The sequence below is a fragment of the Streptopelia decaocto genome (genome assembly GCF_964273445.1).
Source record: "Streptopelia decaocto genome assembly, chromosome: 10".
Classification (NCBI taxonomy): Eukaryota; Metazoa; Chordata; class Aves; order Columbiformes; family Columbidae; genus Streptopelia; species Streptopelia decaocto.
Genome location: NC_138665.1, coordinates 1,178,532 through 1,190,622, shown reverse-complemented (window position 1 = coordinate 1,190,622; position 12,091 = coordinate 1,178,532). Strand labels below are relative to the sequence as shown.

The window sequence follows — 12,091 nt, the reverse complement described above, 5'->3', positions numbered from 1 at the left end:
AAAAGGCTGATTGAGAGCCCCAGCAGCCCGCAAAGCCTGGGCGGGCTCACAGTGCTGAGGAACTTCCCTTCCCCTGACACGGACATTTTTGTTCAGATATATGTGCCTTGGTGACAGCACAGCTCCAGCTCACATAACAAGTTATTTTTTTGCAGCTGAAACATAGTTGACGCACATCCCATTGCTACAAAAGGCTGGATGAGATGCTGAAGTGCCAAGGATGTTTCCAAAGAGCCACAGGCATGTTTTACCATGAAGATCCTGAGATATTCCTTAAAAAGATCTCTTTGTAGAACTCCAGCAGGCTGCAGCATGCTTCTGTTTCAGCTTTTCCATATGTGTTTGGAAAGATGGAAGATAACACAGCATAGCGATGATACTAGAGGCCAAGGGAAAACATAACAGCCTTATAAATACGTCCGTCTTCACAAGCCCTATTTTTCTCCCTGTTCATGTAAGATTTCCTGAAAACTTCTGAAAATATCTGCCCCTTACCAAAAGCGTTGGTTCACATTTCCAACCGCCTCTCAGACTGCAAATATTCAACTGTGCTAATGCCTTGTGTGAGACGAGAGGTTCTCTTCAGGAGATAAAACAGTCTGCATGACCACAGGCAGATATAACCCACACTCTGCCTTACATGTGCATCTCCACCCAAAGGCTCTTATCCATTTCCTCAGCCACATGTCTCATGACTCCTGGTCTGCAGGTAGAAAAAGGAGGGATTAATTTTTCAAAGGAGCAGCAGCATTTTGAGCAAGGAGGTGTGGCATGTGCCCTCCTTCTAAATACACCTTATTCTCCATCTCCTGGGATAAGCCTTGTCACCTCTCCATAGGCATAGGGAGAGACGGTCATACCCAGTTGCATCGGGGGGTGTGTGTGTGGATCCTGCTACCCTGAGAGGCTGTGGAGGTCGTTGCTAAATACAAATGGGCAATTTCATGGCCAGCAGTTGCAGAAATAAATAACAAAAGGACGAGGCAGGGCTGTACCTGCCAGCATTGTAAAGCTGCAGCACACAGAAAGCGGCCAGACACTCTCGTCCTCCCCTGCGCCTATGCTGGTCTTGAAGCTGTTGGATATCAGTGGTCTTTGTGTCTAGGAGATGTTTCTTTTGGATCACTGTGGAGAGCTGGTGCTGAACACAAATGGCCGTGATGGTTTCCCAGAGCTGTGCTGTTCTGAGCAGTGTGGGCTCAGGCTGCTGTACCGCAACCCCCTGCTTCAGCATGCGCTGCCTGCAGGGATGCCGGTGCTGTGGGGACACGTGGAGAAGGCTGGGGGTCCCTCATCGCTGCACTGAACACCCTTTGCCTTTCCCAACCTCTGTATGGCAGATGCTGATGTGCTTTTCACAGTGTCCTTCACAGGCCCGTCCATCGTGCCCAGAGAGGCCATCCCAAGAGCATGTCGCTGCAGGAGCTCGTCCCTCATGCTGGTTTGAAAGTCTGCAGGGCTTTACCATGTTAACCTGGCTGCAGGCGACCATCACAGGCTGTGAGTATGAAAAGGGACTTGTGCAAGGCTTGCATTGGCCAGGCACCTCCTTAGAGATCATATGCTTGCACATTTCTGTGCTCTCCTTGCATCCCTTCCCCAGGACATGGCACTGCCGGTAAAGGTGTGTGCCCCTGGCAGGCGCCTCCTTCCTCCCAGTGCTGCGGCATCACTGTGCCTGGCACCACCACCACGTCTCACAAGCAGCTCTCTTCCACTGCACACCATAGGATTGCTTCCCTCTGAGCCTCTTCGCCACTCTCTGACCACGATCTACTCTCCAGTATCCTTTGCTGAGCCTCTGAGCCTTCCCTCTATCAGCTTTCGTCTTTGCTCAGCTGAACTTTCCTTTTGGTACATCTTTCTGTAGCTTGTTCCCTCTTCAGCAACCAGCAAAACATTTTAAACGTGCAAAAAGCGGCTTCAGGATGACGGTTCTGGCAGATGTGACTTTCCGCTTGCTAAGTCCTTTTACACCAGCAGTGCTACGACAGTGTTCTCACGCCTGGATTTTGTACAGGGTGCCTTTCAGGGTCACAGTTGCAGACTGACCCCCACATTAGTGTGATTCTCCTCTGGGGAAACCATAAGACATTTTCAAGACAAAGGCTCTTATGTAAACACCTGTTTAGATTCTTTTTCATGTTGAAAGCAGCTTGTCTACACAGCAGCTGCACCAGAGAGCCGTTGAATTACTCAGAGGTGCCAAGAACTGTGAATGTGTGATGAATAATCACCTTTCAGATGCATAAGGTCACTGGGTGCCTGGTTGAGTGGGAAGCATCCGTCTTGCAGGGCTTAACCTCCTCTCAAGAGGATGGTGAGGCCGAGGCTGTAGGTTTTAACAGCATTCAGAAAGGTCAGCTCTCAGACACTGGTTATTTAGCATCCAGGACTACATAGTCCCAATAAAGTGTATTTCAGAGCTTGTTTTCCAAGCAGTGCTCCTCCTCCCAGGTGTTGAGGGAGCAGCTTGAGATCCAGGGGTGAAGCTGCACTGATTATGGTTCTTGTTAGCAATTTCTGATGTGCAGAAAACCCCAAAAGTCCAGATTCCCATCATTTTCATTCCACAGAGCAAGGAATTGTCTTAACCAGCTAAGAAGCACTTATATAACACCAACAAAAGTATTACAATTTTTATCCTGAGAAAGGAGGAAGGAAATCAGACATGAGACACAATGTGCTTCGGGAAATCAGTTGGTGACTTGTGTTTAAAAAAAAAAAAAAAAAAAAAAAAAAAAGTACAAGCAGATTAAATTGTTCTTTGGCTCATGCTTTAAAACTAACCCATCCTGCTCTGGCATCTCTCCTATTTCCAGACCTGTTACTGGTTTTGGAGGGGTCCTTCGCAGTGAAGGAACTCACAGAAAGAAGAGTCGCAGCTGAAGGATCCTCCGTACTGATGGATGCACCAGATATCAAGAACGTAGAATTAACTGAATGGGAATATATAAGAAACACCACCTCTGAATTAATCCTGCAGTACTATGCGAATTCCCCGTCTCCGACCATTTACCCGGCTTACCAAAATAGATTGATTTTCTTTAAGGAGAATGGCTCGATTCTCCTGCAGAGGTTACAGGAGACAGACAGCGGCATCTATAAAGCAACAGTTGATCTGAAGCAGGGAGAAGCTAGGACAACCTTCCTTGAAGTTATCAGTAAGTCAAATGTGTTGAGAGGATGGTTCTCTGAGACAAAGACTCGACAGTCAGTGCAGCAGACAGGCCCACAAGATGGCAACCAGAATAGAGCCATAGAATCATAGAATATCTCATGTTGGAAGGGACCCATAAGGACCATGGAGTCCAACTCCTGTTCCTTGTAGAACTACCTAACACTAAACCATATGACTAAGAGCATCAGCCAGGCGTGCCTTGAACTCTGAGAGGCTTGGTACCGTGACCACTTTTCTGGGGAGCCTGTTCCAGGGACCAACCAACCGCTCAGTGAAGAACCTTTTCCTAATATTGAATCTGAACTTTCCCCTTCATTCAATTTTTTTGTGTGCTATTGCTGGTCACCAAAGAGAGGAGATCAGCAGCTCCCCGTCTGTTGCCCCCTGTAAGGAAGTTATAGACTCACTGAGGTCACCTTTAGCAATGAAGTCACCTTTCAGTGATGTGGCCAACCCTCAGTCTTCTCTCCTTCAAGTTGAACAAGCCCAGTGACCTCAACTGCTCCTTCTAAGTTCTTGCCCTCAAGGCCTTTCACCATCTTGGTCGCCCTCCTCTGGACACGCTCTAGTACATAGTTTGATGTCCTTTTTCTACTGAGATGCCCAAAACTGCACCCAGGACTTGAGGTGGGACCTCATCAGTGCAGGGTAGAGTGGGACAGTCTTCTTCCTCCACTGGTTGGCAATACAGAGTTTGGTGGACGTGGTAGGCCCTTTGGGCTGCCAGGGCACACTGTAGGCTCATATTCAATTTGCCATCAACTACAACCCCCAGATGACTTTCAGGAGGGCTGATCTCTGGCCTCTCATCCCCCAGTTTGTACATATAGCCAAGATTACCCTGTCCCAGGTAGAGAATCCAGCTCTTGCTCTTGTTAAATTTCCTATGATTGCCCTTCTCTCTATCCAGACCTCTCTGAAAGGCCTCTCTATCTGCGAGGGAGTCCACAGCTCCTCCTAATTTGGTGTCATCAGCAAACTTACTTAATGTACATTCAACTCCTGCATCTAGATAATTTATAAAAACCTGTGGCAGTTGCACATCCCCCTGAGATCTGGAGCCTTCACTGGGGCAGCTGATGGCTCTTTAGCACCTTTTGTGCCCCACTGTGCCTGTCCCCACATACACACCTGGGGTGGTACCAAAGTGCTGACAGTCACATCCTCCTCTATCCCGGGGCAGGGTGACTTCACCTCCACCTGCTGGGGGGGCAGGAGGAGTGAGACCCTCAGCCAATTGACAGCGTCGTTAACAAGGGAGGTGTCCAGAGTAGCTGCAAAGCTTGTAATGCCCACAGCCAGATCTGACTAGACTATAAAACGGGGTCCCTGCCGAAGGCCCCTTGGACTGGTCTTCTCAGAGCAGCGGGTCTGTGAACCGGAGCCCTCTCCTTAGATTGGGACACTGTCTAAGGAGATTCCCGGGATTGAGAGCGCCTCGCCTCCTCATTTGAGTGAGTCGTTATTTACTGAATATATCTGTGAATGAGTCCTTGCCTAACCAGGCGAATGTAAGCCCTTGCCTAATCCAGGTGAGTGATTATTTCTTGTGGGTACCCTGGAGTCAGAGGCCTTCAGTTTTGTCTCTTGTGAGTGAATACATGTACATCATGGACCCTCATTTTTCTTATGTTGTCGTACTCCAATAATCTCCTCAACTGATATACAAACCTGTATTTTTTGTTGTCGGAGTGCTAACTAATTGCATAAACCCTGTTTCTAGTCAGTTAATTGGCTACACTTTTTTGGCTAGAATAAGGTCCGTTTTGGAACTTGTTGTTCACCTAAAACTGACTTTGGGGTGCCTCTGTGACAAAACCTTAAAGAGCACTGGCCCTAGAATTGAGTCCTGGGGAACCCCACTGGTGACTGGCCATGAGTCTGATGTCACCCCATTCACTATAACTCTTTGAGGCCAACCCAGTAGCCAGTTGCTCACCCGATATATTATGGACTTGTCTAGCTGTGTGCTGTGACATCCATCACAGAGGGATGCTGTGGGAGACAGTATCAAAAGCTTTGCTAAAATGCAAAACTCCCCACATTTACTGGCTTATCTTGGTCAACTGCATGGGTGAACTTATCATAAAAGAAAATTAAGTTGGTTAAGCGGGACTTTCCCCCCCGTGAACCCATGCTGGCTATGACCAATTACTGTGTTGTCTCTAAAGTGGTTTACAGTAACTCACAGAATAACCTCCATCATTTTACCAGGCACTGAGGTGAGACTGGTAGGCCTGTAATCACCAGGGTCTTCCTTCTTACCCTTCTTGGAAATTGCAACAACGTTTACCAGCTTCTGGTTGACTGAGATTTCTCCATATTAAAAAAAAAAAAAAAAAAGAAAAAAAGAAAAATAATGGAAAGAGATCTTGTGATAACATCCGCCAGGTCTTTCAGTACCCTGGGATAAATCGCATTAGGGTTATGTGCATCCAACTGGAGAACCAAGTCTTGAACTAGAGGAGGATTTCTGATTTCATCACTGCCTCGAAACACACAGACTGGAGATGCTAAAAGCATTGCTGGGAAATGACAGAGAGTTTTTTGCAGCTGAGTATGGCTGTGGCCCGAGTTCCTGGTTGGGGCATCAGGCTGCATGATGCCTCCTTCCCGGCACGATAGAAATGGGGAACGCCTTCTGCCTTAATTTTTATCTAGTTGCTTTGTCATGAACAGCTGCTCACAGGAAGTGTAAGGCATAACATTCCTTTGAGACAAGGGATTTCTGCTCACATTTGATGAACAAAGAAAAGCCATGGTGATGATCTGAGGAACTCAGGAGCTGCAGGCTGTGGCTGGTCCCTTAGAGCTGGGGCCAGAAGCTCCTTGGTAGCAATCCCAGGCTAAGCTGCTGCCTCACCAGTTCCAACTACTAACCCCTTCAGGATCAGATCATGAGATGAGCTGGGTTGATGGATTAATTCCACTAGAGTTCCATCTGCCAGGCAGATGTGTGTGAACTCCTGGGGCTCCCTGCAGGTTCTCCCCGTGCCTAGCTCCAGGCCTTGCAGACTCTTCCTTCACACCAACATTGCCCTCTCCTCTTGGAACACCCCGTGGCAGACAATGTTCACAAGTCTTTGCCATCACTTCCCAACTCGCAGCTCTTTTGGGTCAGTGTCCCTGAGCCCACATGCTGTGCCTGATCTCCAAGAGTTGGTAGTGTCCATCGTAGCGGTGGCACAGTGGCAGGGATGGGGACATCTTCCTTCTTCTTTGAACTTGGTGAATGTTGCCCTGCTCTTGCAGTAACTTCTTTCCCTCCAAACAGACCTAGGATGGAAATAAAAAGGGAAGGACCCCCTTATTCCCCAGGGGCTCAGTATTCTTGCATGTTGTGAAGCACAGGAACAGGCTGCCCAGGGCCGTGTTTGAGTCACCATCCCTGGAGGGGTTTAAAAGATGAGGCTTTACGGACACGGTTTAGTGCTAGAGTTAGGTTATAGTTGGACTCGATGATCTTAAGGGTCTCTTCCAACCAAAATGGTTCTATGATTCTATGTTGTCCAGTTTTCAGGTCCAAAGCAAGGCAGCACTCACTCTTCTGGGGGTGCTACCACACTCTTCTCTGCTTTTCAGAGCCTGTGCCCCAGCCTGAGCTCCAGTGCAGTTCAAACCTGGCTGGTTCGCTCATAGAGCTGGTCTGCATGGTGCCAGAGGGAATGGTGGCTTCCGTCACCTGGAAGAAAGAGGGACATCCACTTCCCCCTGAAAAATGCTCTCTGCTCTCTGGAAACACCACCGTGCTGCAGATAAGGATCGGAGAAAAGTCAGACTGTGGCTCCTACTCCTGCAATGTCAGCAACATGATAAGCTGGAAGGAGGCAACGCTGAACCTGACAGTGACAGGTTAGTCTTGCCCTGCCTCGGTGGGTCCAGCGGTTTCACAGAATCACAGAATCCCAGAATGTCAGGGGTTGGAAGGGACCTGGAAAGCTCATCCAGTGCAATCCCCCCAGCTCCAGAGCCCCAGCTCCCTCAGCCTTTCCTCACACGGGAGATGCTCCACTCCCTTCACCATCTTGGTGGCTGTGCTGGACTCTCTCCAGCAGTTCCCTGTCCTGCTGGAACTGAGGGGCCACAACTGGACACAATATTCCATGTGTGGTCTCCCCAGGGCAGAGCAGAGGGGCAGGAGAACCTCTCTGACCTACTGACCACCCCCTTCTAACCCACCCCAGGTACCATTGCCCTTCCTGGCCACCAGGGCCCAGTGCTGGCTCGTGGTCACCCTGCTGCCCCCAGGACCCCCAGGTCCCTTTCCCCTATACCGCTCTCCAACAGGTCATTGTCCTGTTGTCACAGGTCCACCCCACAGGGTACAATGGTCTCTTGGACATTCCTGAGCAAGGAAGACCCAGGGCTCATCACTTGGGTTTTCCAGCATTTTGCAGGATCACTGTTCTGTGTTTTGGGGTTGTCCCCAGCATGGGATTTCCCTCCCGCCCTTTCTTGCAGGTCTCACACCGAATCTACACCATGTGCAGAGATTGGCCGTCGTTGCCCTGATGCTCGTCACCTTCTCTGCCATCAGCTTCATTTTCGTGCTCTGTCAGCTGAGGGAGCTCAGGTTCGGTGAGTGCCTGGAATGTTCTCCCATGTGTATTTGTGTCTCAGCATTAACACTGGGGACACGTGCAGGTTGTGGAGTTGGGTTTTGCCTTTGAGTGTAATCTCCCCTGAGGAGCTCGCCATGCCTGGTGCTTGTGGCAAGAGCTTGGGCCATAATATGGGCCTCCAGAGGAAATCCAGCACTTATCAGGTCATTATAGGAGACAAAAACTGGGAAGAAGTGTTGTAAAGTTTATCACTAGGTGGAACTGGTGTCTGATTCAGTGTGGAACAACCCCAGGTCTGGGTGGTTTCTCCTGGTATCTCCTGAAGTCAAAGCAAGTCCATGAAAGTTCACCAGGTTTTCTTTTCAGGGTTTTGAAACCTCAGGGATTCGACTCTTGACAAAGGAAACCTGTGCTTGTTGTTTATTTTCCCCTTACAGGCTGCATCCATCTTGTTTGTGTGGTAGTGAGTCCATTTGCCTTTTTTTTTCCCAGGAAAGGAAGCATGGAAACATATAATTCTGTTTACCTATGGACTGCTGTGTATCTCTTCTCTCCTCTTGTTTGCCACCTCCATCATCTGGATGCAGGAAGAAGGTAGGATTCATTTAACCTGATTTGTTCTTAATTGCTTCAGTGCATCATCATTCTTTCTCCTCCAGGTCTTTACAGTAGCATCTTTGATGGAGCAGTATTTGATCTGGAGAAACAGAAGTTAGACTTCACTGCTCTGTAGCCTGCAGGTTCCTCTTTCTCTGCCCTTTTGAAACCAAAGGGCTACGTTTGTTCCTCTGCACTCTTCAGGTACCACTACCCCTTCTACAGGACTTCTCACAAATAAAAAAGCTGTTCAGAAACCACTTCCACCAGACCTTAAGAGACCATGGGTGACAAACACAAAGCTCGACTGTTCTAAAACTGCTCCATAGCCAGTTCTTCCCTGCTTCAGGCTGAGGCTACCTGTTTGTCATGCCATGGGTGCTCGTTTACTACATGCTGAGCTGCCAGCAGACATCAAGGCGAACAAGCCCAAACACCCTCAAAAAAAACCCCTGCACGTCTTCTCCCCATTCTCTGTTAAAGGAAGCGTGCTGCCTGTGTGTACATTTATAATAAATATTGCTTGCTACCAACTTCCAGGATAAAAACTGCCCTCAGCTGTAGGATACGGTCCCCTGGCCAGCAGAGCTGAGCCAGCCCCACTTCCAGACCCATCCCCAGGCCATGGGGACCCTTCTTGGCTGCCGTCTGCAGTCCTGCTCCCGCTGTGCAACCCCATTGCACAGGGTGATGGATCTTACACTCCCAGATGCAGCAGCTGGGTGCAGGGTCACCACAAGCCAGCTTTCCCTGCCTTGTTCTCAGACCGCTGCCTCCACCAGTTTCCATCTCACCTTCTGGTTTACTTCTCCTCCCACAGGTCTTTCTGTTACCTTCATCTTGCTTGGGATGTTCTTCTTCACTGCGGTAATAGGAACTGCCCAGGCGGCAGCAGCAGCGGTGTGGAAACCTGCAGCTCTCAGCCGCTTCAAAATGAAAATGTGTAAGTTGCTGTGTATGATCTAAGCCTCTGGTGGAAAAGGCCTGATAATGGCCCAGGAGTAAGCTCCGTAGGTTTTCAGTCCCAGAAGGGAGTGGAGGCTCAGCACACTGTTGTGACTCTCATCCAAGGTGTTGCCCACACCTTGCTCACCCTCCCACTGAAGCTCAGCTCCCCTGCGTGCCATCCTGCATCCTTACCCATTCTGCTCTCATCCATCAGCAATTTTTCCCTCTCCCAGGGCACTGTGTCATCCGGAACTCCATAGCCCCCACAACACTGATTGTCAACTTGTTGTTCACCACCCTTTTGCTCCACAATATCCAGCAGCTCCATGGTAAGGGGTGGCCTGGGTTTGCACCACCCGTGTCATTGCTCACCTTTCTTCTGGGGAGCAGTGGGGTATCTGGGGGGTGGGGGTGGATTCACACAGGGCAGAGAGTCCTTAGGTGGCTTTACATGGCTGGATCTGCAAGAAATCTTGTTGTAGCTGATGTAGTTGTGGCAGCTTTGCACTGAGTGGGGAGGTCGTAGCTCTTCCATAGGTTCATCCTGAAACACAGGAATCCTCCCTCTGTGTCACATAACAAGTCCCTGGATTAAACTCATGGCACCTAAGTGTTCATAGGGAGATGTCGGCCTGAGGAGCAACTGCTGACAAGTTCTCCGTTTTTCTTTGGCAGAGCGAGGCTGCTCAGAGGCTGTTGATCTGACGACCAGCTGTGTCCTTGCTGCTGCAGCTGTTGTCACTGCACTGCTGCTGCTCTTCCTATGCTGTAAGTAGCCCCGTGGTTTCCTTCCAGCAACCATAACAAACTGCCAAGCCACTGAGTCCTTCCAGACTCAGCTCTCACACCTTCTCCTGGCAGTGGGTACAGGAAAAGATGCTTTCCATTAGATAAAGCCAGACTTTTGCTGTAAAGAGCGGGACTGTCCAGATCAGCTGAGGACCCAACTCTGGTGTCCATGCTTTTAGGAAAGCCCCAGTAGGCACTGGTCCCTGCTTGCAGTCCTTGCCAGCACCTCTGCTTTGTCCATGGGTGCTCAAGGAAAGCAAATTTCTCCTGCAGAATGTCCTGCCATGGTCTTCCCTAATGATAGCCATGCCATGGTCAAAAAAACCCTCAGCCTTGGCGAGCTTCGGGAGCATAAACTATCTGATAAACAGGCAAGACTGGCTGTGGGAACATATTATGATTATGGTGTGATGCTCACAAGCCTACTGTGTTTTTTCCAGCTTCTCCTTTTAAAGTTCCTGGTTTCTGTGGTCTTGCTGCGTGAATCCCCTCATTGCCTTGATTAGTAATTGTATCTGGCCTCCCCCAGGCCAGGCTTTGCAGTGGCCTGGTCTCCAGGGCTGGCTGGCCATCCCAGCGGGCTTCCCAAAAATGCTGGCTCAGCCTTTGGGATCACATGAAGCATCTCAGGCAACTGGTAAGAAGGAGGGTCAACAGCATGTTAAGGAGAGGATGCCCTCAGGGAGAGGGTGGAAAGGGGGCTCTCATGCTTTCCCAGAGGGCACAGAGCATTTCCAAGTCTGGAATGTAGGAAATATTCAACAAGTCCATACAGCCACACGGAGGCAGGGGCTTGCAGGCAAGATGGGTGTCATCACCCTCCAGGATGCCTTCTTGTTTCTCCCCCCTCAAAACCTCTTGGTTTTGGAAAGAGGGGGGCTCTGCCCAGTAAAATGTTCCTGTCTTCACTTCTCTCTGCAGCCAGGTTTTCTTCACCCGTCCCATGAAATGCAGGGAGCAGCCCGAATTGCCGGGGCATTGTTGGAAACCCAAGAGTTACTTGGCCTTTCTTTTCTTTCCAGATCACGGGAAAAAGCGTAAGGGTCAGATGATGAGAAACCATCACACCAACAAGAGCACACGAGTCAGGGCCACCATGGTAACTCGCTGCCGTTAGCTGGCTCCCCACTATTGCATATCCTTACTCCTTAATGATGAATATTTAATTCATCATGAATATTTATGAATATTTAATTCATAATAGCAAGGAAGCATCTGCCTGCCTTCCTGCAGAATGACATGAGCTTTGTCCTCACCCTGGGGGGACACAGCGAGCATGCTGGTGGCCAGTGCTGTAATTCCGCTGGGTCCCATTGGACCCATGGGGTCACTACCACATCCTGGGGAGCTCTTCTGGATTTGGAGGTGCAGTGGACAATGCCCCAAGTGTTGTGGTTTCACCTGCCTGTGCCAGCACCACAGGGAATGTGCTTGGCTGCCCAGAAAAGCATCTTGGTGTCCAGAGTACGTCAGTTCTCAGGGCTGCTGCAGTCTGATTTGGGTAAAAACACACTCTTCTACTACACATAATCCAAAACAACTACAAATAAGACGCAGGGGAAAAAACAGGCTTTTCACCCACAACATCAACGTTAAATACACACACCTCCCTTATCTGATTCACTCTTCCTGCCTACGGAAACCTCCCTCCCACGCTGGCATCACCACCAATGCTCAGCCTCGCCGGGGCCGACCTGCCCCAGCCCCACCTTCCTCTCCTGCCTCCTTATTTTGGAGATGCCGGAAGGATTTTGGGGTCAGTGGAGCCCCCCCTTACCTCTCCCACAGCTGAGCCTTAGGCTTCACAGAATCCCAGAATGTCAGGGGCTGGAAGGGCCCTGGAAAGCTCATCCAGTGCAATCCCCCCATGGAGCAGGAACACCCAGATGAGGTTACACAGGAAGGTGTCCAGGCGGGTTGGAATGTCTGCACAGAAGGAGACTCCACAACCCCCCTGGGCAGCCTGGGCCAGGCTCTGACACCCTTACTGAGAAGAAGTTTCTTCTCAGATTTA

The 12,091-nt window shown here is 49.7% G+C and overlaps 1 protein-coding gene across 3 annotated transcripts in view; it reads left to right on the top strand.

Annotated features, from left to right (window-relative positions):
* The window catches only part of LOC309444422 (uncharacterized protein), a 207,908-nt gene that overhangs the window by 1,859 nt on the left and 193,958 nt on the right, over positions 1–12,091 (top strand). For all 3 annotated transcript variants that reach the window (XR_014185020.1, XR_014185021.1, XM_082062221.1), the window contains exons 2-10: positions 1,362–1,500; positions 2,823–3,164; positions 6,764–7,033; positions 7,643–7,759; positions 8,236–8,337; positions 9,161–9,283; positions 9,522–9,617; positions 9,964–10,056; positions 11,100–11,176. Coding sequence is in view for 1 of the 3 variants with exons in the window: in XM_082062221.1 (XP_081918347.1) it covers positions 1,467–1,500; positions 2,823–3,164; positions 6,764–7,033; positions 7,643–7,759; positions 8,236–8,337; positions 9,161–9,283; positions 9,522–9,617; positions 9,964–10,056; positions 11,100–11,176 (1,254 nt within the window). In the remaining 2 variants the exon portion in view is untranslated. The remainder of the gene's footprint in view (positions 1–1,361; positions 1,501–2,822; positions 3,165–6,763; positions 7,034–7,642; positions 7,760–8,235; positions 8,338–9,160; positions 9,284–9,521; positions 9,618–9,963; positions 10,057–11,099; positions 11,177–12,091) is intronic.